General features: G+C 40.5%; 1 protein-coding gene across 7 annotated transcripts in view; it reads right to left on the reverse strand.

Annotated features, from left to right (window-relative positions):
• The window catches only part of TBXAS1 (thromboxane A synthase 1), a 264,346-nt gene that overhangs the window by 176,542 nt on the left and 66,880 nt on the right, over positions 1 to 20,924 (reverse strand). For all 7 annotated transcript variants that reach the window (XM_051784696.1, XM_051784695.1, XM_051784698.1 and 4 more), the window contains one exon: positions 964 to 1,057. In XM_051784696.1, the coding sequence (XP_051640656.1) occupies positions 964 to 1,057 (94 nt within the window). The remainder of the gene's footprint in view (positions 1 to 963; positions 1,058 to 20,924) is intronic.

Consider the following 20,924-nt stretch of genomic DNA (forward strand, 5'->3'; position numbering starts at 1 on the left):
AAATTAATCTAGAGCAGATTAAGTCTACCTTTTATGCTATTTTCTAAATGAAATCAGATGTACATGCAAAAGCGGTATTTAAAAGGGTTTTATCTAATAATGAGTCAGATATTGACAGAACAATCACCATGAAGACCAAGGTAAGAAGCAATATATTCCCATTAATAATTCAAATCTCAGCATGGGTATTGATGACCATGCACTTAAAAGAGAAAACTGGGCAGGGCAGCAGCTGGAATTGGCCCAGATTTCCTGAAAAGTTGTTGGACTGCAACAGAGGCACACTAGAGAGATTTTACTGTAAGATCCAAACAGAGAAATGGCAGCTCCTCATTATTAAGATATGTTGGACCCTCAGCAACATTACTGAAATTGAGTAAGGAACAAAATGTAGCATCAGCAGGCTACTGAAAGAAGATGGGTGAGAATAAGGGAACGAAATCTGGAGGCAGAATCCCAGTACATCCCCTTCTCCCAGTTCCAGTATTTGGGGCACAGAGCAACAGCATTCTGCAGTATCTAACTCCAGTTACTGCTTAGGAGTAAGCAATATTAAAAGCTTTAAAATAAATGTATACAATCAGCAAAAGTACAAACAAACAGAAAGGTCATAGGAGCCAAAACCACTCAGAACAAACCAGTTGGGGCTAGTTAACATAATCTGCTCTATTCACATAACTTAGTTTCACTGAGGGCATGAACTTCCATGAAAAAGCTCAAGTAATTAACTGCAGAAGCTTACACATTTTCTTTCCCTCAAGTTTACTTTACCCTGAAATTAAAGCTGCTTGCACACAACTGCTTCTACCAATTCATTCAAAAAGCTGAGTTTTGCTTGTCCTTTCCAGAGGGAAATGCTGGAAGAGATGGTATCACTGAAGTGCAGGATTCCTTTCAATTCCTTCTACCTCCTGTCCACTCTTCCCATCACTTTGGATCGATACAAAGGAAAACATACTCTACCTCACTAAAAAAGAGCAGATTTCCAATGAAAGGAAGAGGTGGAGGATGTCGGATCCCAACTCTGTTTAGTTTGGAGAATGCAGATGTGGAGTACCTGGGGAAAAAAAAAAACATAGTAAGTTAATTTTTGATCTTTTCATGATAGGACTTGCCACAGTAACAAGTTCAGATGACTTCCCTAGATTCAGGAGGGAGAAGATGCTTTCTGTATCGGCTAAACAGAACTGCCAATGAGATGACATTGCTCAGCAGCTCCTCGGGTCACAGAAATAAATGCAATACACTGGTGCTTCAGAGAGGGCAAAAGAACCAAGGGACTCAAACACAGGCCTGCAAATTGAGCAGTGGAATTAGAGAACTGCTCCTCTTCCCACAGAAGGTCTTATAAGTCAGAAGTGACTCTCTGAAGCTATGTGAGGTTACAAACGAGATCAAAAGAAGCATTTGGGGTTTGACTTCTGTGGCACAGCTGGGAAAGGAACAAGACAGATTTTCAGACTATTATTTTCTTCTTCAATCACCTCTACCTATATAGATCACAGAACAAGAATTCAAACTAGTCTCTGTTGTCCATGAGCCAAGACAGTGTCAGTACGTTCAAGTCAAGCCTCGTATTTGGGCCAGATATGCTGATTAAGTCATTTTTAGAGCTGCCAGTCAGCAAATTAAACAAATATAAAAAATACGGGGAAACAAAACCCAGACTGAAAAGCTTCATGCATCCCTTGTTTCAGATGAAACTGTGGTACATTGACAGGGACAATACTGGAAAAAAAGGGAAAAAATAAAACCCAACCCCAGAGCCTTTTTTTTCCCCTCCCCTCCCCCTTTCTTAATACAAACAATGGATTTAAGTCAATGGACTTCAATTAGTGAACCTGAAAGAGCAGGAGCTAACAGCAGCAGCTTTGATTACCAAAAGACACAGTAATACTAAATACTATCATGCTGAACACCATCACTGGGAGGACCTGGGCAAAAGATCTTTAAGATTATTAAAGGCAATTATGTCTATATTAACACCTTATATCAGAGCATTGGTATAGTTTTAAAGCTCTCCCTTTACATGATGGTTCTGTGCCCAGGGCAGTTTTGGCACATGAAACCACGCTTTTGTGAGAGGAAAGTGAACTCAAAGCTCTGTTCCAATCCTTCACCTTTTATCAGGGCAGTAATAAGCAGTCATTCAGCTTGAATCCCAAGTGCAGTGAGACTGCTTAGACCTGGCGAGCAAATTAAATCTAATGCAAAATAAAAACTGTGAATTGCATATAGTGCAGGTGTTGCAACACCAACTGCTTTAGTCTATTGAGTCCGCAGGCCATCTTAATGACATAAGAGAGACACAGAAGAAGCTGTGCCCTCAGATCCCAATGGGCTGGCTCCCTCTTAATCCCACTGTACAGCCTTGGTGACTCTGTAGATTATGCTAATGCATTGCTATGACTTGGGCATCTTCTTCAGTTCCAGTAATCAACATATGCCTCATTTCAAATGACCTTACATGATGCAGGTAGGTTTAACCTAAACAGCACACAATTCCTGGGGTTCAGTGAAGAAGTAGGAGAGAAAAGAAGAGCTGGTGTTAGAAAATGATCCTTTCCTCCAGCAAGAGGGAAAGGAAAGAATAGTGCTGTGAAGTCAAATATATAAAATAAAGAGAATTAGATCTCATGTGATCAGCTAAGCAAAACGGGACTTAAATATCGAGTTAGTAGCTTTTGGTACTTCCATTTCCAGAGATTTCCAAGAGCACAGTACCCATTCTCTTAATGGGTTTTCTTTTGTGAAGATATTTTACAAAAATCATAACCAGAAGATAGGGATTTGATAATTTTTAAATAGCAACTTTTTTTTTTTTTAATGGGGCAGTACAAGCCTCCAAAAACACAAACCCTCTCAATAGAAATGATGTGTCTTGAGTCTCTGCAAGGACACTATTTCAAGTATGACAGGGTATCATGGAGTAAAGGCACAGAAGTCAACATTTATTACACATTTTATACATAGTATTGACTTCTTGGCTACTTAACTGCTTTAAAAAATATGAGGTTTTCCTCAGCTAAGACTCTTGGGAAAAGAAATGTTTTAACTTTAAAATGACAAAACAGCCTACATGATACATCTTCTTCCCCAAAGAGAGGATTTTTTTTTTGCTGCTGTTTGAGATCTTCCTAAAGTGTCTTTGTGTCATAGCAAAGTCCTCATCTTCAGTATGTAAACAGTGAAAAAGATGAAAATCCCTGTCAATGGAAACCCATCAATTTTGCAGGATTCTATTTTTATGTTTTCAGTGTAAAATACATGGCAGATCACAAAACACCAGCCTGGGCTACTGTTAACTGCTCATTTCACTAAAGACCAGACACACTGTAGACTCCTGGTTTTCATGTACAGCAAAGGGAAGAGTGACTGCAATAGAGGCTTACACTAGACAAAGTAAACTGTGTGATCACCAAATATTTAAAAAGGAACAAAACTAATGAGTACAGTGCGCCCAGTTTCACAAGGCAAGAAACACACAGACTGTGAAGACTATTTATGCTTAGATGAGCAGTTCATCATTGTCAGCTTCTGAACATTACTGGCAGCTCCACATAGCTGAGAATTTGCTTTCCTTTCCCCCCTCCTAACATGGTTGTCTCCATTGCTTTTTATTCAGTTACGTTTGAAGTAGGTTTTCGAAAGGTAAGGAACCACAGTTTACAATGAGATGGGAGAAAGAAGTCCCGTAGTCAAGCTACACACTGAAATATAACAACGAAAGGGTGAGCCCAGCTGGAGGGGAAAAAGAAATAAAAAAGAATCTCACCAATAAACACATGCAGCCCTAGCCTATGATTTCACAATATTTCTGGTATTGTTGAAATACCTGCAGTTTTACAGAAAAGAAAAGAGTATGCAAGTGACCAAAGACTGATGGGGCTGCATGTACCGAAGAAGGAGGATCTAACACTGCACAGGTAACCTTGCCTTTGATAATTTCTAATGGAACAGCTTACACTCTGCAACCCTAAATATTTAGAGCTTCCCTCCATCTCTGCAATATTTCAGCTCATTCCCACTGTTTTGGGTGGGAGAGAGAGAGGAAGTAACAGCTTGTGAGTTTCTTTAAAGAAAAAAAAATAGTCCTGTATAACACACAGTGAACACCAGCAATACATGAATCTGACAGCTTTGTGGTACAGCCCTTTGCCTTTTCAGCAGAAGGGATGGATAACTTGAACCAGCTGATTTATGTGATTCGGTTACTCAGTACCCCCATGACACACACTTAACCAGGAACTCAGTGCTCTGGGAAGACAGCATCCAGGTTTTGTTGCTGGGAAGGGGAGGTGGGCTAGAAGCTGGACAAGTGCAAACAGGCAGGGTTGCCTTGTAGGCAAAGACACTTGTCTGGACATCTAAATGAAACAGTTCCAAGCCTGCCTTATCACCAGCGGGAAGTCTTATTTCTCACTCTGCCACTTAACACTCTTCTACATTATTTTATCACAAAAATTAATCTGATATCAGGCAACCTCCTGCTGTTGCTGTGGGCACACACTAAGCGTAGAAGATCAGCCAATGAACTATAAAGGATAAATCAAATGCAAAATCTAGAAATAGAAGAGATACTGAGAGGTGATGATGGAAATGACCAAAGATATGGAACAATTTCTGTACAAGGAATAAGCAAACAGGCTACAATCTTAATCATGGAAAAAAGAAGCAATTGATGCATGCTATGACAAATATTTTTAAGATCCTGCACATCTTATGAAATAAATTAAGAATTATTACCCATTGACTAAAAAATTAATCATAAAATCCACAAATGAATTTTCAGGTGGTAGGATTAAAAATTAAGCATTTTCCCAAGAAATAAATATACTAACTATTGAACTCCTTGCCATGGAATGTTGTCTACTCCAGAAGTTTAAAAAGCTTCAAAAAGTGAATAAATAAATTAATGAAGGGGGGGGAATCAGCAGGCACTTTTAGCTAGTAAATTTAACAAATGTAAGAGAAACACATGGAAAAGATGAAAGGAAAGGAGGGAAAATTAATCAAATTTATTTTCCTAATCAGGGAACGAGTCTGTAAGCTTCTACTGGCAGAATAAGAGATTAGACTGTTATAAAACCTAAAAGATAAAACCTCAGACACTTCAGCTTCCTTAAGAGGAAGATAGGAAGGAGTCTTTATGTAAAGTGAGAGGCATGAAAAAGATAACACTCTGATGGCAGCAATATTTACTGGACAATCTAGCACACTCTCACTCAAAGGAAAAACATACCCTAATATTTACACATGTAGGGCTTCCTGCACAACTATTAATTTAAAAGCTTGGCATTATATTTTGAACAAAGTGACAAGACATCAAAAGGAACCAGAGGAACAGCAGTAATGAAGTAGATCGATGAACAATTCAATAACCCTTTGAAGATGCTCAGATAGCCTCTCAGAGCTAGATGCTCTCTGTATATATTAAACACAACTGTTAAAAGAAAGTTAACATGCCAAATACATTCCTGTACAACAGCATGGCAGATATAAGTTCTCTGAAATACTAACTTCACAAAACACCATGCAAAAAAATAAGGAGAAACAGATAATTAATATAAATTGTGATGAATATATAATCAACCAAACTAGCCATCTGCCCAGCCAGGTCAGTACTGATCAGTACTGCAAGGAAAAGTATTACACAATCTGCCATCAGTTTGTGTAGCAGATAACATTACAGAGCTTCCAATTCTGCATCATAGCGTTCAACTTACCATTGAAATTACCCCAAATTTCTCTCAATAGAAAAAGTGTGTCATTCCTTCTACATGTAAGCAATGCACAACCTAATAATATCTGAAAACTATAAACTAGGACACTGAGATAAAAAAAGTGATGTTATTTAATCTCAGGGTTGGGAGGTACATTATTTTGCAAGGTTGAGTGGGAAAACAAAGTATTTTGCTGACATAATGCCTGCCAAACAAGAAATAATCACCATGCATTTTTACCTCTTTGTCTCTATTTACATATACCCACACCAGATTCCAGTTAACACTGGGATGCATTTTGCTTACAGAGTAGTGATAATATACAAAATAATGGTAGCCTCCCCAGCATTACAATGATGGCTCATGAAAAAAATATACAAGCATTCCTGGGAGCAGTCTCACCAAAACACTGATATCATCCCCAAGCTGGCTACAGAGTTAGACTTTCTGTTCTCAACTCTCTCTGGGAAATTTTGCATTATGAATACTGCAGCAGGGTCACTGGAGAGCTGCCATCACATAAGTCTTTCCTCTTGTCTCATGCTCAGGATATCATCCAAGATAGAAAATCATTATCTGGTCCCATTCTGACAGAGGAACACACAGAACCCAGGTCATGCAAGTAGGTGAGTATTGCAGCCAAAGTGGATACCACCCCAGAAGGATACAGCCACCTCTAGTTATTACCTCTGAAAAGAATACTCACAGAAAGAAAAACAGAGCAAGCCACAAGTTAAATCAGCTGTCCATCCCCAAAAGACAGCTAGGTCCTGAAGTACACTCTCACAAAACAGAGGAGAGAAAAATGGAGAAGGTAAATCCCTTTTCCTTGGTCAACACAGGTTACCCAATTACCCTTTACTGTTACCTAGCAGTACCCCTGGTGGAAACAGAGTATTTTGCTGAATGAAAATACACTTGGTTGTGTAGAATATCAAGCTCAGAACATGGAAATATTACTATACCTCCAAAAAGAGATACAGCATATCCACAAGTATAATTTCAGTTCATTCTTAAAGGTAATATTCAAGACATACTTCAGTCAGTTTGGGATAAGGATATTTGAGTACTGCAATTTAATTTTCAAGCTCAACAAATCTACACCTTTTTAACTATGAATTTGTAGGTCTATAACAACAGCTTCAGAGATAATGAGCACTTCCATGTAACACTTGCTCTCCTTAATCACTTGCATACACTCACAGTGCCTTAATTTTGATATAATTGCACAAGAAAACAGAAGACATTGCACACTCTTGCACCATCTGCCTCCACTGGGGCAGATGTTTTCCAGCTGCAAAACCTAAATGATCATAGGATACTATTTCACTGAAATATTTGCTAATACATCAGGAGTAATGTGCAGGAAAGGCCGAATTATATGCCCAGTATTAAATTTATACCTCATCTATCTGTTAGCAATCATCTTTTAATCCATACTGTTCTGGTCTGTTGAGCAATTTCTTTAGTGTCTCTTATCTTAAGAGAACCGATAGTCTCAAGGGACTGGTTGCAATAAGGCTTCAGGTCGTCACAGTGTATTTAAAGTTTTGGGGGTGGCTTTGATATAAGTTTTAAAAAATTAGCAGTGATTCAAGGCCAATTAAATTGAAAAGCCCATACAGAAAAAGCAGCACGCTTCACCATCTTCCAGAGTAGCTCTAGGAGAGACAGATGGTCTGTACAGCAGGTCAATGACAATATTTCATCACCTCTCTCAGAGTGCAACCTCTTCACACTGGGCGGTGACTTTTCCAAATAAAGAGGAAATGAACAAGAGTCATAAATCCAGCTTCAGCCCCTCTTTGTTGGCGCTACACCTTTAAATAGAACAGTGGAGGTCAACCGCAGCAGAGGCTGTTGCCTCCTTATAGCAACACGTGCCCTTGGGAAAGGAGGTGGGAGCTCCATCCCATGTGACCAAAAAGGGTGCTCTCCTCACCAGGAGGACTGTCCACAGCAGATCTGAGGTCTGGTGCATATATGAGGCCATACACAATGTCTGCAGGAAGCGTGGGTCAGAGCTCATGGCTAAGCTCAGCTCTCATATCTCAACCCCACTGCCTTTACCACAGACCATGCCTTCCTTTTGCTCCCTAGGACCACTGGCACCATACCTTCCTTAAGGACTAATTTCCTCAAGTGCCTGTTTATTCTAACAGATATTGTGAGGTATACAGGGGAAAATGGTACCACCTCAAGCCCATAAATGGTCTTGCTTCAGCCAGGAACTGAAGTTTGCAAAAACAGATACATTGCCAGAAACAAGGTTTTCAGAAACCATAGTAAAATTTCATGAAGTCTTTTTCCTCCCTCCTCAAGTAATTACATATCTTAATTTTGCAGATGGACACCTTAATTGCTTAATTAAAAGGACATGAAGTTTCAACTTAATTAGCCTTCCTAATTGTTACGTGAGTTCATATCCTAGTGATGCAACTCCCTTTGCAGAAAACATGGCACCAGTCTCTGTATGCAGCTCAACCATTCCTACGTACCAGGAATAATTGTATGGATGCAGGATGCAGTTTCATGTTTAAATTGAGGGAGAAAAGTTTGCTTGGGAGCCTGATCATTTGCTCTTTTCTTTGACATAAAGGAGGTACTCACTAGGCCGCCGGGTCATTATTTCCTAGGGTTAAAAAGGGATTGCAGTGCTATAGGGGGTGAACTCCCAAAATGTTATCTAGCATACACATCAAGTGATGTTCTGTGCAGGTAAAGCCATGTTGCATTCCCACTAGAGCATTACCTACCTCAGCTGCCTTTCACATTTTAATCCATGAAGTTGCAGTCTATCACACAACTTGCTTGATATCTGTTGCTGTCAGGGAACTGGTTTTAGGGTTCAGCTCTTATACCACAGTCCTCAACAGCAACAGTGAACGCAGAGCCACTCAGTGCTATTAAGAACCAGCTGCCAACAAGGTTTGCATGAAGTTGCATCCTGGGAAAAACAAAATTGCTTCAGAAGGTTCAATAGCTCCCAGTGCTTTTGAGCCTGAGACATCTCTTCCTTCACTGAAGGCAAGGTGGGAAACACAGTCCTACCCTCCTGCTTGAGACCAGCCCGTCAACATACATATGGCAGGTACCAAAGCAAGGACAAAGAGAGTTACTGGAACAAACCTCCAGGCATCTTCCTCTCTTGTAGTCCCAAATAAGCAGCTGTGACAGACTGCAGGGACAATTGACTTCCCTTTAGACAGCTCTGGATAAATGCTCAGACCTCATGGTTACACAGCACGTGAAATAATTCTATTTATTTATTAAGTTAGCAACAAGGAAGTAAACATAAATTATCCATATATCCTCTGAATATGGCAGAGATCCCATGAGCCAGAGACAGATGTGATCAGAGCACCAGAGATCATTTCACAGTGTTCAGAGAGACTGAATTAATGGTACACAGCACAGCGTTGTTCTGGCATTTCCTACCTTGTGTGGGCTTGACTTCACAACCTCAATAATGTGTCCTTAAAGTAATTTTCTGTGCAAGTTATCAGGTTTTTTTAAAAGCCTGTTAAAAATACATCACATTGCATCATTTTGCATTCCCAGAGATCATCAAAAGGCCCTAGGACTACGGCAGAGACCTTTGCCAAGTGAGCTAATGGTGGAGCTGATAGAAAGAGTGGGTTGTCTTTCACACAAGGGATCTGCGAGGCCCAGCCTGCCAGAAGGTCTCTCTAATGCTTCCTCAGACAGAAAATCCAAAAAAATTGAAGAGTTCCTAAACGAAATTCTAGGTTTCTTGCTGGGTGCTGACACTTCACCAGTGAGCCCTCATCTGCTCCTCTGGCAGCATTGCCACATCCCTGCTCTTCCTCATTTATGGACCTGCCCCATCCCCAGCCTCTGCTTCTCACACCTGAGCTTACTGCACTGCCCCTCTTACCCTCTACCATGAGCTTCCCAATCGATCCCTTCCCAACACAGTCCCATACTGGTTTGTATCAGCCATTTCACCCTCCTCCATGCAGCAATTTATCCCAGTTTCTCCTCACCCAAGCCCATTCTTACCAGACTGTTTGCAAAAGTCCCCACTTTCCTTTTCACTTTGACAGTCACAGTACACAGCTTTTCCCTCCTCCCCAGCACACAGGTGGTGGATGAAGAGGGCTGGTGGAGAGGTAAGACAGGCTCCCAGCTTGCAGTTCTTGTGCCCAAGCCTCATGGATGCTATCATACCCCAGTGCAATCCCATCACAGAAATGCTTCTCTCACTCCCCATAATCGGAGCAAGCTGAACTGCTTTTAGGGACTTGTTGCCTGGTCAACCCTCTGCACAGACAAAGGGTGGGAATATGCTTAGCAAAGACAGAATCAGAAATATTAGCTTAAAATTATATACAAACATAAGAGATTCCAGTGAACGTGTGCTAACTGCAATTTTTCAAAGATTTAGGATTTGCCCAAAGTTGCATGAGAAAGGCAAAAAGCACATCCACTGACAAAAAAAAAACCTCCTCTCACCAAATATTGAACCCCTGCTTCAAAGTTAATATATAAAAAAAAAAAAATCAAAACATCACTTCCAAAGAGTTTAAAAAAAAAAAAAAGATTCCCAAAATAAACCAAACATTTTTCTTTAGCATTTGTGTTAGAAATGATGGAGCTCATTTTAACTGAAATTTTTCAATAATTCCACCTAAGGCAGACAGCAGCCCTGGACAACTTCAAGCCTAGATACTTAGACTTGGATAAAGCAATTTAAAATAGAGATGTATAATGGGAGCATCACACAACCTTAATTTGTGGTGCTCTCAGACCCACCTATAATTAAGTAAACCAGATTAAAAATAAAGGAAGTGCTGGCTCTCAGTCTGAGAGCGCCCATAAAAATCTCAGCTCATAGCTAGTTATTTTATGCAAGTTCTAATCCATTATAGTAGGGGGGTGACAATGACAACGTTGTCTGACCCTTAATTACAGGAAAGATGCTATCATGTCTGTACATACCAGACAGCCTATGATAAACTCGAAATTAATACTGGAGAGACTGCCTGCTCCCCATGACTTGAAAACTAACAGTACTTTGATGCCATGAGGAGAAAAGGTGCCTCTTTATTTTTCTTGTCTTGCTCAGATTTTCATTCCCCTTATTCTCTAATTTTCTCATATAACATCAACAATTACCTATTAAATTACTTCACACATACACATTTCATTTTCACACTGTTTGAGTACAGAGGACACACAAACACCTCTAAGGGAGCAATCCCATGTCCTGGCAGGTGGCTGAACCAGGCACATGAAGCAGCATAGAAAGACCCTCTGGAAGTGAAAATGCTTCGGGGAATAAATGACAATCTGCTACATCACGAAATAGCACCGGTGCTGGCTGCAAAGCCTCAGAATTGAACAAGAGAAGCTACCATACATGCATCTAAACACTGTAAGTCCAGAGCTCTGTTGCACTGCATGATTTAATACCACTAGATTTAAAGTGAAGGGTGTCTGGAGCTCCCTTCATGAAAAGCAAAGCACAGCACTGGAGTCACCAGGGAAAAACATCATTAATTTCTGAAGGGAAGAAGAGAAAATCCTTCCAACCTCAGGGCTCCTGCACACATGAACAGTGAGGGGAAGTACAGAAGTGGGGTTCAAAGCCTTGTGGCAATACAGAGAATAAACTCAGCCTCCTCTTTTCCTTTGCATCTTATTCATGACTTCTTGAGTACCTGTGGACTGACAAGAGTTGAGCCCATAGAAAAGAGGAGTAATTCAGTCCTTTTCATAATGTGAGTTCATCTTATAAAAGAGACACAGCAGATAGAGCAAGGAATGTGCATAATTTATTTCCTACCCCAGCACTAATAGAATACCCTTTAGCAACCACAGGCATGAGGCAGGAGGAGCAGTGAAATTATTTCAATCACCTTTCAGTGCTTGAGCAGTCAACCAACATCACCAGCCTGAGCAAGCTATCATGGGCCACTAACAAAGGCTGATACCTACCACAAAACAGAAGATAGTTGAATAGATGCCAAACAAAGCCAAAGGAAAAGCAGAATTTCAAACAGGCTGGATGAAAGCATTGCAGGAAGCAAACTTCAAGGAGATTCTCTGAACTTGAAAAACTGCCTAAAAAAAGCAGGCTCAAGTGTTACTCCCAAGTGCCATCCAGATTAAAAGCAAAACAAAGGCAATTGGGGTTTCCTGGAGCTCTGAATCACCCATTCAAACCGTAAGGAGACTGAGCAACCAACTACCCACAGGAATAGCAACACTACATATGCACAAAGTGTCAAACCCAGAGCAGAATGGACTGTGAGGTATTTTCCTTCTTTAATCACTGAAAAATGCAGTAACACCATGCATTACTTGTAAAACAGCAGGTTGGACTGTTCAGACAGAAATATACGTTTTTTAGCTGACATGCTCCTCTCTGGGCTGTTGGCTATAAAAAAAAAAAGTGCTTGTTTCACATTATCTCATCTTTTGCCTGCACTTTGAAGTCCATTCTGGCCATTCCCCCATGACAGAGACAAATTCCAATCCTTAGGAATAATTCTCTTAACTTCATAAAGAAACTCTTGTTCAAGTCTGATAATTTTCGTGTAGAGGCTGACATGGAAATGGCTTTCCTGGAACAGAGTTGATTTGCATTACTCGGTGTCATAGCACATGACAGCTTACTCTGCAGCTCGCTTGTCTGGATCTTCCATAATCCACACAGCCACCAACCTCCGCTCCGTGAAGCAGTTGTGCACATGACAGGAAGAACTAATTTTAATAAAGCATCTTTGCTCTTGTATTGGTCATGTTCTCTCTCAAACTGTTTATCTAGCAGGCTCCTGGATGCAATTTGTAATCATTGCTCCCTGCTAACAACGGAAAAGTCTATTACTGTCACCTGTTCCTTTGACTCCTGGGTTTTTAACATCTGACATACTGCTGCACAAGTAATGTACCGTATGAATCCATTAAAGACCCCCTTCAAAGCATCTCTCAAAGGACCTGCTATTGCACCCTTGTCCCAGCTCACCCTCTTCTCCTTCAGTCAGTCTCAAATGCTCCTGGCACATGAAAGCAAAACGCTTCATCGCCTCAACTGCAAATTCACTGAGACAGCAACCATCTTTCCATTACACAGCACACCCTTCATGTGCACAGCAGAGCCCTGATCTTTGACAGGGGTTCGTAGCTCCTGCTGAAACAAAAATGATAAATAAATCATCATCACGAGGTCCCCTAAAGTGGAGGGAAGTCTGCGCACTGTCATTCGATTACTTTTTAACCACCACAATGAACGAAAATTCCAGAGGGAGGTAACGACAGCAAGTCATCAGCATGAACGATTCACCTTCAAAGAGGGGCAAGAGGAGAGCTGAAGCCCAGAGAAGCCAGTTTTCTTCACCATCTCTGCAAGTGCCTGGGTGCAGATTTAGTGATCTTTTTCTAAGGCAGAACAAAGGCATTAGATGATGATATACAGAGGCTTTAAAAAATATTAGGAAGTTGATAAAAATAAAAGGAATAACAACAGAATTGGGATTGAGAGCAGAAATGAGTAAGAGCAAGATGTCATACAAATGACAGAAATCCTGGAAGGAAGAAAGACGCTTGTTGAGGGAGAGGAAAGGCCCATTCAGCCAGACAAAGTCTCAGAGAAGGGAGAGGGAATATAGGATCTCAGTATCACCCTGAGCCATATATGAGGAAGATATTATTGCAGTTGAATTTGTGTATTTTTTTGTGCTAAGTAAAACAATGATTTTTTTTAAGGCTCATTACAGATCAGCATCATTATTTCCAGCTTCAGTTTGTCTCCAAGGAGCTAACCATAAGACGAAGTTGAATGTCTGAAGACAAATCCTTTTACTTATTGCTGGATAGTTTAAGTTTAGTGCCTGTCTTAAGAGAGGCTAGACTGGCAGATCCAATGATGGCCAAAAAAAACCCACAATGGATAGGACACTTTGAATTGGAGGAATATGAAAAAGACACTCAGGAAAGCATTAGCAAAATCTGCACAAACCAGGTAAAGGGTAGTAGTGCACAGATGTAATATACCACATGTCAAACAGCAGCCTGAAAAAAGGTTACCCTTGCTGGTCACTACCAGAGCTCTGAAGATAAGCTTTACTTTTAATGCCTCCCCCAAGTGGTAAGGGAAACTTTGGTTGCAATGTAAAGGCCCATATAAAGTGGTGCATTCCTACACTGTCATCCCACACTGCACAATGGCTGCTTTACTTACCTTATTTATCTGACACTACTCTAGGAACAGCTAACTCAAGCTGAGATACTTTTGAATCCTTGAGGAAAACATACTTATATATATATTTATATATCCATATATGGACATTCATGTATATGCATACACACACTCTGAATCTGTTCGTTTCTCCACAGAACAAAATAAAGAATGGTTAGGTATTCATGTTTTGGACACTGTTAATTTTCTGTAAGGGTTACTATACACCACTGATGGGTTTTTCACACTAAACACCTGTCTTTAACATGAATCTATTCCTTGAAGATGCATCTAGAGCAGAGAGAGGTGTGTTAAGATGGCACTCTGCTATACAGCATTCCCACCACACCCCTCCAGAAAGGACTGTCTTCCTCCTCCTTGGGAAGCTCCCCTACTGAACAATACTCAAAGAAAGCCTAAAATGCAAGGCTGAAGATTTTTCATGCCATGGTCCCACCAATTACAGTTAGTTTTGTTCTATTTTATTGTTTGGGCTGCCCACTGGAGAATCAAGCCCTTCTCAACTCCTTTTATTTCCAATCCATGCAAAAGGCCAGAGTCCGCCCATGTCTACACATTAGCCAAGGGACAGGCAAGTTGCTGTAAAGGCTTTCTGCTGTGGCAATTTCCCTGTCCTCAAGATAAAATCAGAAAAAAAAAAAAGATAGACCTTAAAGATTCTTGGAAGCATAACAAGGAAGTTATGTGAAGAAGGAATCAGGTGGATGCCTACACAAAGTCATTTAGAAAATTCACTGGTTTCTCTTTTGCATCCACAGGCAAAAGAGACAAATAATATTTTCAAAAATAATTTCTTACACCTATACAATAGAAAATGTACAACTTGTAACTGAAGAAAAAACAAGGCAGCATCCTGATGAACTTGAATGTTTTCAAAATTAAGTAGCATCACATAACATACGCCTAAAAAATGGCTGAGATGCTCTGCACTAACAATACTGATTTTTAACACTAGCACAATTCAGAGCATTTGAAGGACTGCCAGCATAATCCCAAAATGTAAAGGGACAAGAGAAAAACAGAGGCAATAATAAACCTGACATCATCCTTACATAAAATAATGAAATTATCATTTTGGGATGTCACTAACAAATTTGATGAGAGGCTAAAAATATAATTAATGCCTTTCAGTACTGTCAAAAAAGATTTTCATTTTAGGTTGGGGTGAGGTTAGGGTTGGTTTTGATAGGTATATGGGTATAGTTGATAAATACAACTCTCCCAATAGTATCTGCTTGGGTCAGTCCAATGCAATAGAAGCACTGAATCACATCATAACTTGCCTAAAAGACATCACACTACACAGGAAAATGAGAGAACTATTTAGAGAACAAACAAGACACCAAATTAGACAAGCTAAAAGTTGGTTCAATGCTTGGTCACAAAATGTGGCTGATAATCATGAGGTATTGATCCACGGGACTCTTGATAGGAGGATTTACAGAGACACTTCTTATTCACTAATAAAAGGAATCACGAGCTACAGCCACTTAAATCTGGTCCCAGATTTTCTGTGCTAAGGAATGTGTCCATAGGCTCTCTGTAGCATCCTGTTGCCATAGAGCCGTTGGCATGGCCATGGGATTTGATTGTTGGAAATCTGTCCTGGCAGCTGTTTCATAGCTCTTGGGCATCATATGGCACTAGCAATGGTACTGCTCACCTGAACTATGACCAATCCATCCTGGCCATGGCATTTATAAGGGTACAATCCAGTCAGAAGGTCATCTATTAGAGTAGGGATGCCAGGAGGCAGCTGAGAGCTGAGCTGACCACTGCCAAAAAAAGTTGCACCCTTCTCCTTCCACCCACCTCCCACATATTCCCTTTTGCTGCTTTCCCTGTGTTCATCTGGTCCCTGCTCAAGCTGATGCAGCCACTAAACTAGCAAACTATCCCAGGAGAAATGAACATATCATGCTGGTGGTTTTGCATCTAGAAGGAGAGGGAAGGGTACCTGCGTGGTTCCCTGGATAGGTCCACCAAAGGCACAACTGAGTGTCTGAGTTAGCACCAGCAAGTGGGTGATGGGAGGGGAATTCTCCTTTTGATAGCTGCAAGTGATGAGGTCAGCTCAGTCACTGTGTTAACTGTTCCCCTCAGACACAGTGGCTTTAAAACTCTTTCCTGACAAAGTTAATCACTGACATGAAGACGGGTAGCACAGCATAAAGCAAAAAAAGACAACCTGCAGCTACTGAACAGGGAACTAAATTCACCTGGCAGCCTGTTGATACATTTAGGAAGCAGAAATGCAGATCATACATCCAGGATGGAAGGCTTTGCTTGGAAAAGTCACAGACATGGAACCATAGAATTTTTTTGGTTGGAAAAGACCTTCAAGATCATTGAGTCCATCCATTAAACCCAGTACTGCCAAGTCCACCACCAAACCCTGTCCCTACACCACATCTATATCTTTTAAACGCCTCCAGGGATTGTGACTCTACTCCTTCCCTGGGCAGACTGTTCCACTGCTGGACAGCCCTTCCAGTGAAGAAATTGCTTCTAATGCCCAACCTAAACGTACCCTGGTGCAACCTGAGGCCATTTCCTCTTGTCCTATCTCTTGTTTCTTGGGAGAACAGACTGACCCCCACACCGTTACAACCTCCTTTCAGGTTCAGGTACAGCTCCTTTGTCATGTCCTGAGTCACTGCTTTGATTATAGCTGGCAGCATTGCTGGTGCACCAACCTAATCCCCAGGGGTACAAAGAGGAGATACCAGGCAGAAGTGAGGAAACAACATGTAGAGCATTGGTAAAACAACCACACAACTGCTGCATACGGTAGTGTTCAGGAAAGACATGGGAGCTGCACTAGGATGGAGCTCAAAGGACATTTTGAAAGAGATCTAAGGATGGGGAAGAAAAAAATAAAACAAGCTTTTATGTGTCAGTGCAGTATACTGAACAGAAAGTTGAGAAGTGCCTACAAATACTTACCCAGGAACAAGGTCTAACAACAAGCAGCTCCCTATCTTCCAGGACAAAGCCAAAACATTCACAGAGCTGGGTACAGACATTACAGAAATGAAACCCTGACTTCAGATACCATTTCTTGGGGTGGAGGGCACGTAAAGATTAAAACAGTTTACTAGGGAGGCTAATAGACTCTCTGCATATTTCAGCTTTTAGAATACTCCCCTTTCTTTCTTCCAAAAAAAAAAAAAGGAAGGAAAAAAAAAAGACAACCAAACAAAACCTCACACCACAAAGCACTTCCCCCTACAAAGTCTAAAGGAAAACACAGAGCCTGAAAAAACAGGAAGTCAAACTAGATGGAAGCATAGTTCATTCTGGTCTAAAAATAAACACGAGATTAGCTATTGCTCTAATTCTTGTTTGCTATTGATGGGAGAGGGACTATTTTCTCCTCCTCTTCCATCAGGGAGGGATTTGTGCTACCAATACAAATCTGTGACAAAGTCATGGCAGTGGCCACTTCCACACCAATACAGTCACACAGCTAGAGACAGCAACAAAAAGGCTTTGGCTAGAAATTGCCCACAGCTTATCTGCAAAGCCAAATACTTTGCCTCTTTGATGAAAGCCTATGCAAAGATACTAAGCCAGCTAACAATTAGCCAAGCACTTCCAGACATGTTTAGGCTTTTCTGTATTGAAAGGTTTATTAGAATCTAGCATTTGGTCTTTAATTTATTACCTAATCCCACCACACAGTTTCATTAAACATATTTTAGGGCATGTAGCCTTCTATCTAAAGACAACACAAAAGCCTCTGGGAGGAAAGACAAGTCATACGAAATAAGTCATTCCTCATACCAAATAAAACTTATTTGGGAAACCAATTATTCCACAAATATTTCACTTAAAAAAAAATTCAAATTAAAACAAACAAAAAATAAAACCCCAAACAAACAAAAAAACCCCCAAAACTACCGGGAATAGTGAGTCTTTGAAGGAAAGTAGGAAAACAACAAACGAAACTTCTTCATGTGCACAGGGGAATATTTATTATTAAAGGGCATAGTCACAGAGATGCTAGACCACAATGCACTCACCAGGTTGAAGCTTACAACTAGAGCACAACATCATTAGAGGACTCCGTGCAACCCTCTAGAGGTACAGGGGGATGAGCATGTGTGGTTGTATGAACAGCTGTAAAGCTTCATTTCCAACTTACAGTAACTGCCAGTAACCTAAAGCATCTTTTAAGGACGGAGGAAAAAAGTAGCAAAAACCTACAATTTCAAAGTCAACACACCCAAACACACTTCCAATACGTAGAGCACTTTCTAAAAGCCATACTGATATAATGAACCTCTAACATAAAGTTTCATCTCCAATATAAACTGAGAAACAGCTCATTCTTCTAACCTGCTTGTAATATGTAAGGCATATTCTCACCTCCAAAAAGTAAGCATCCAAAAGAGACCACATACCCTTCAGCAGCCATGCCTGCACTGGTTTGCCACTCTATGAGATACAGGCAAGCAGGATTAATTATTCCATTAGCAGCAAATATTGCACCTGAGACTTATTACCGTGACTAAGACACCTGTGGACTTAAACCTCCTAAAAATTAAACCTGAGTTATTACTCTTCTCTCCTGACAGATCACAGCCAGAAGAACAGTTCCTTTTCTGATTCTGAAACAAGGCTATTTGAACAGGGTTGTATTTTACAGCAGAGCACAGCCCTTTTTTGCAGGTGTGCAACTTGTCTCCTGTTGCTTGACCACTGGCACAGGCTTTCAAATGCAACCACTCTATCATAGCTTTCCTTGCTATGGAGCAAAGCAGTAAAAGACTGACCTGTGATGTTAGAAACCATCATTTGAGAAGGAAAAAAGGAAGAGTCTGATGGTAGTATATGGCAGTGGGATAAAATTTGGGTACTGGCTTATCTGAAGTGCTTGTGTCTGAGCTCAGACAAAGGGGTTTTTACAGTTACAGCTGCTGGCATGTTGGTCAAAGGGCGTCTGAGACTTGCCTGCACCTGGTTGGTGAAACACTGCAACAAATAGATGGGAGATGACTCAGAGGCCCTTATGAAACATCCTCAGACCAGTCATCCGAGGCTACCAGGGTTCCTATTGTTCCATTAGCAAGTCGTGGCTGGTGATAAAATAGGTTGTGTGTCTCAAATGCTGCAAGCATGTGGCAGCTTTTGTTTGGTTTTAAAGATAATTCAGTGCTTACAAAACATGGTATGGCAGCTCAGGTAGCCGAGGAACCCTGAGCATGCAGTAATTACAGAATCCATGTTAGCTGCTCCAGCTTATCCACTTTGCCAGTGAATTGGATGTAGTCTTTTTTCTGTTCAGGCACCAAAACAGCGGTCCTGCACACAAATGTTACTCCACAACTCTCAGCTTACTAAAATCTTAACCAAAACAAACTTTCCTGCATTTAATTAAAAAAAAAAAAATTAAAAAAAAATAACCCAGAGGCTGCATATTCCACACCACATTATCCCCACTTATTAGAAACGTATTTCAGTGTTTCTCTCATTTTAAGGAAGAAAGATTATACAGTTTGTATCGCTGCCCGCAGCCACGTTTTTCAAACTTGGGTGTCAAAAGACAAAGCTCCTAAATCAACACTCAGCCACCCAAATAAAGGGGCTCTCTCTTAACCAGACATTGGACTGAAATTCTCCAGAAACAAAGGGAAGTTGCAGGCCCACTAATTTTTTTAAAGAAAAAAAAGAATCATCACATTAGGTATGTTTAAGTGTCCTAATACAGGTATCTGAAAATAGCAGAGGAAATAAGTTTTGACCACATTGGTCAGAAGAGTTACGATGGCAGAAATACCGAGCTGAAACTGCTGGCTGCTGCACTTGTAACACAAGGAAGAAATAACAGTGTATAGAAGGAAGGAAAAATAGAAGAGAGGAAGCACGAGATGAACAATGAGGGATTTGTGTGCATCTTAGAAAGGGGGACAGGGCTTTGAGAAAGCACAGTGAACAGGGTGCCCCATCTCACAAACACGCAGACCTGCAGATCAACCCCGAGAAACACTGAGTCAGCAGGAAGCAGTGCTGCATTTCTGCTGTGTGTCTTGCAAGGCAACAAGTGAACTGCTGGGTTTGCCCTACCTGTTCTGTGTATAAAATTTCTTTAGTCCTCGAAAGCTGTAATTTGAAGAGTACAGACAATTTTCACACAGCCAAGACACACAACTGTCTGTACCATTCTACCAAGTGCATGCCTACACGGACCCCTAATTATCTGCACTGTCATGTATAATTAGTGAGTCTGAACATGTAGCATTCACAAATATGTGAATGTTAGGCACACTTCATACATTCAATAGCATCTTGTGTTTGTACACAGGCAATTCTCAGACTAACTAAGATCAAACCCTGAAAGGGCAAGCAAAATAAACAAACGATTCACTGTATATGTCATTTATCCTGGAACCCTACATGAAAACAGAAAATTCCTTTCTAAAATATATAATCAAGTGTTTTCTGTGTTTTTTTTCTTTCAAATAATTGGACACAATGCTTCCATGGCCTGCACGAAAGACAGAAATTGAAGCTCATTATTTAAGCCTGCTGTGATCAATACAGAGAAAACACGAGGACAGTCATGAGCGGCAGTCCTATCACATGATTTTTAAGGTCAGTGAAAGTTACTGTGTGATTACTTCAAAAAACAAACATTATCAGAGAAATAAATGCGGAAATGGAGGAAGGATGCAGCCGAAAAACAACAGTGTGCACATCTCAACACACCTAAATAGTCTTTCATGTATCTGAACCTCACATTTGCAAAAATCGGGAACTACTGAAACACAAAACTCAGTGTATAAACCAGGGTTAACTTAACCCAAGCATGAAAAGGCTGGCTAAATCTGCAACATCTAGATCTTATCCATCTCTTTCTCTTATTCCAGATATCAGAAAGATTGAAGTGTTAATAGCTGTGTTATTGACTCATTACCTTACAGGCTTTAAAATCTGCATAAAAATAGATTTTAAAAAAATCTCTTATTCAAATC

This window comes from Manacus candei, unplaced genomic scaffold (assembly GCF_025592945.1).
Source record: "Manacus candei isolate 608988 ecotype Guabito, Panama unplaced genomic scaffold, ASM2559294v1 h1tg000018l, whole genome shotgun sequence".
NCBI classification, from domain to species: domain Eukaryota; kingdom Metazoa; phylum Chordata; class Aves; order Passeriformes; family Pipridae; genus Manacus; species Manacus candei.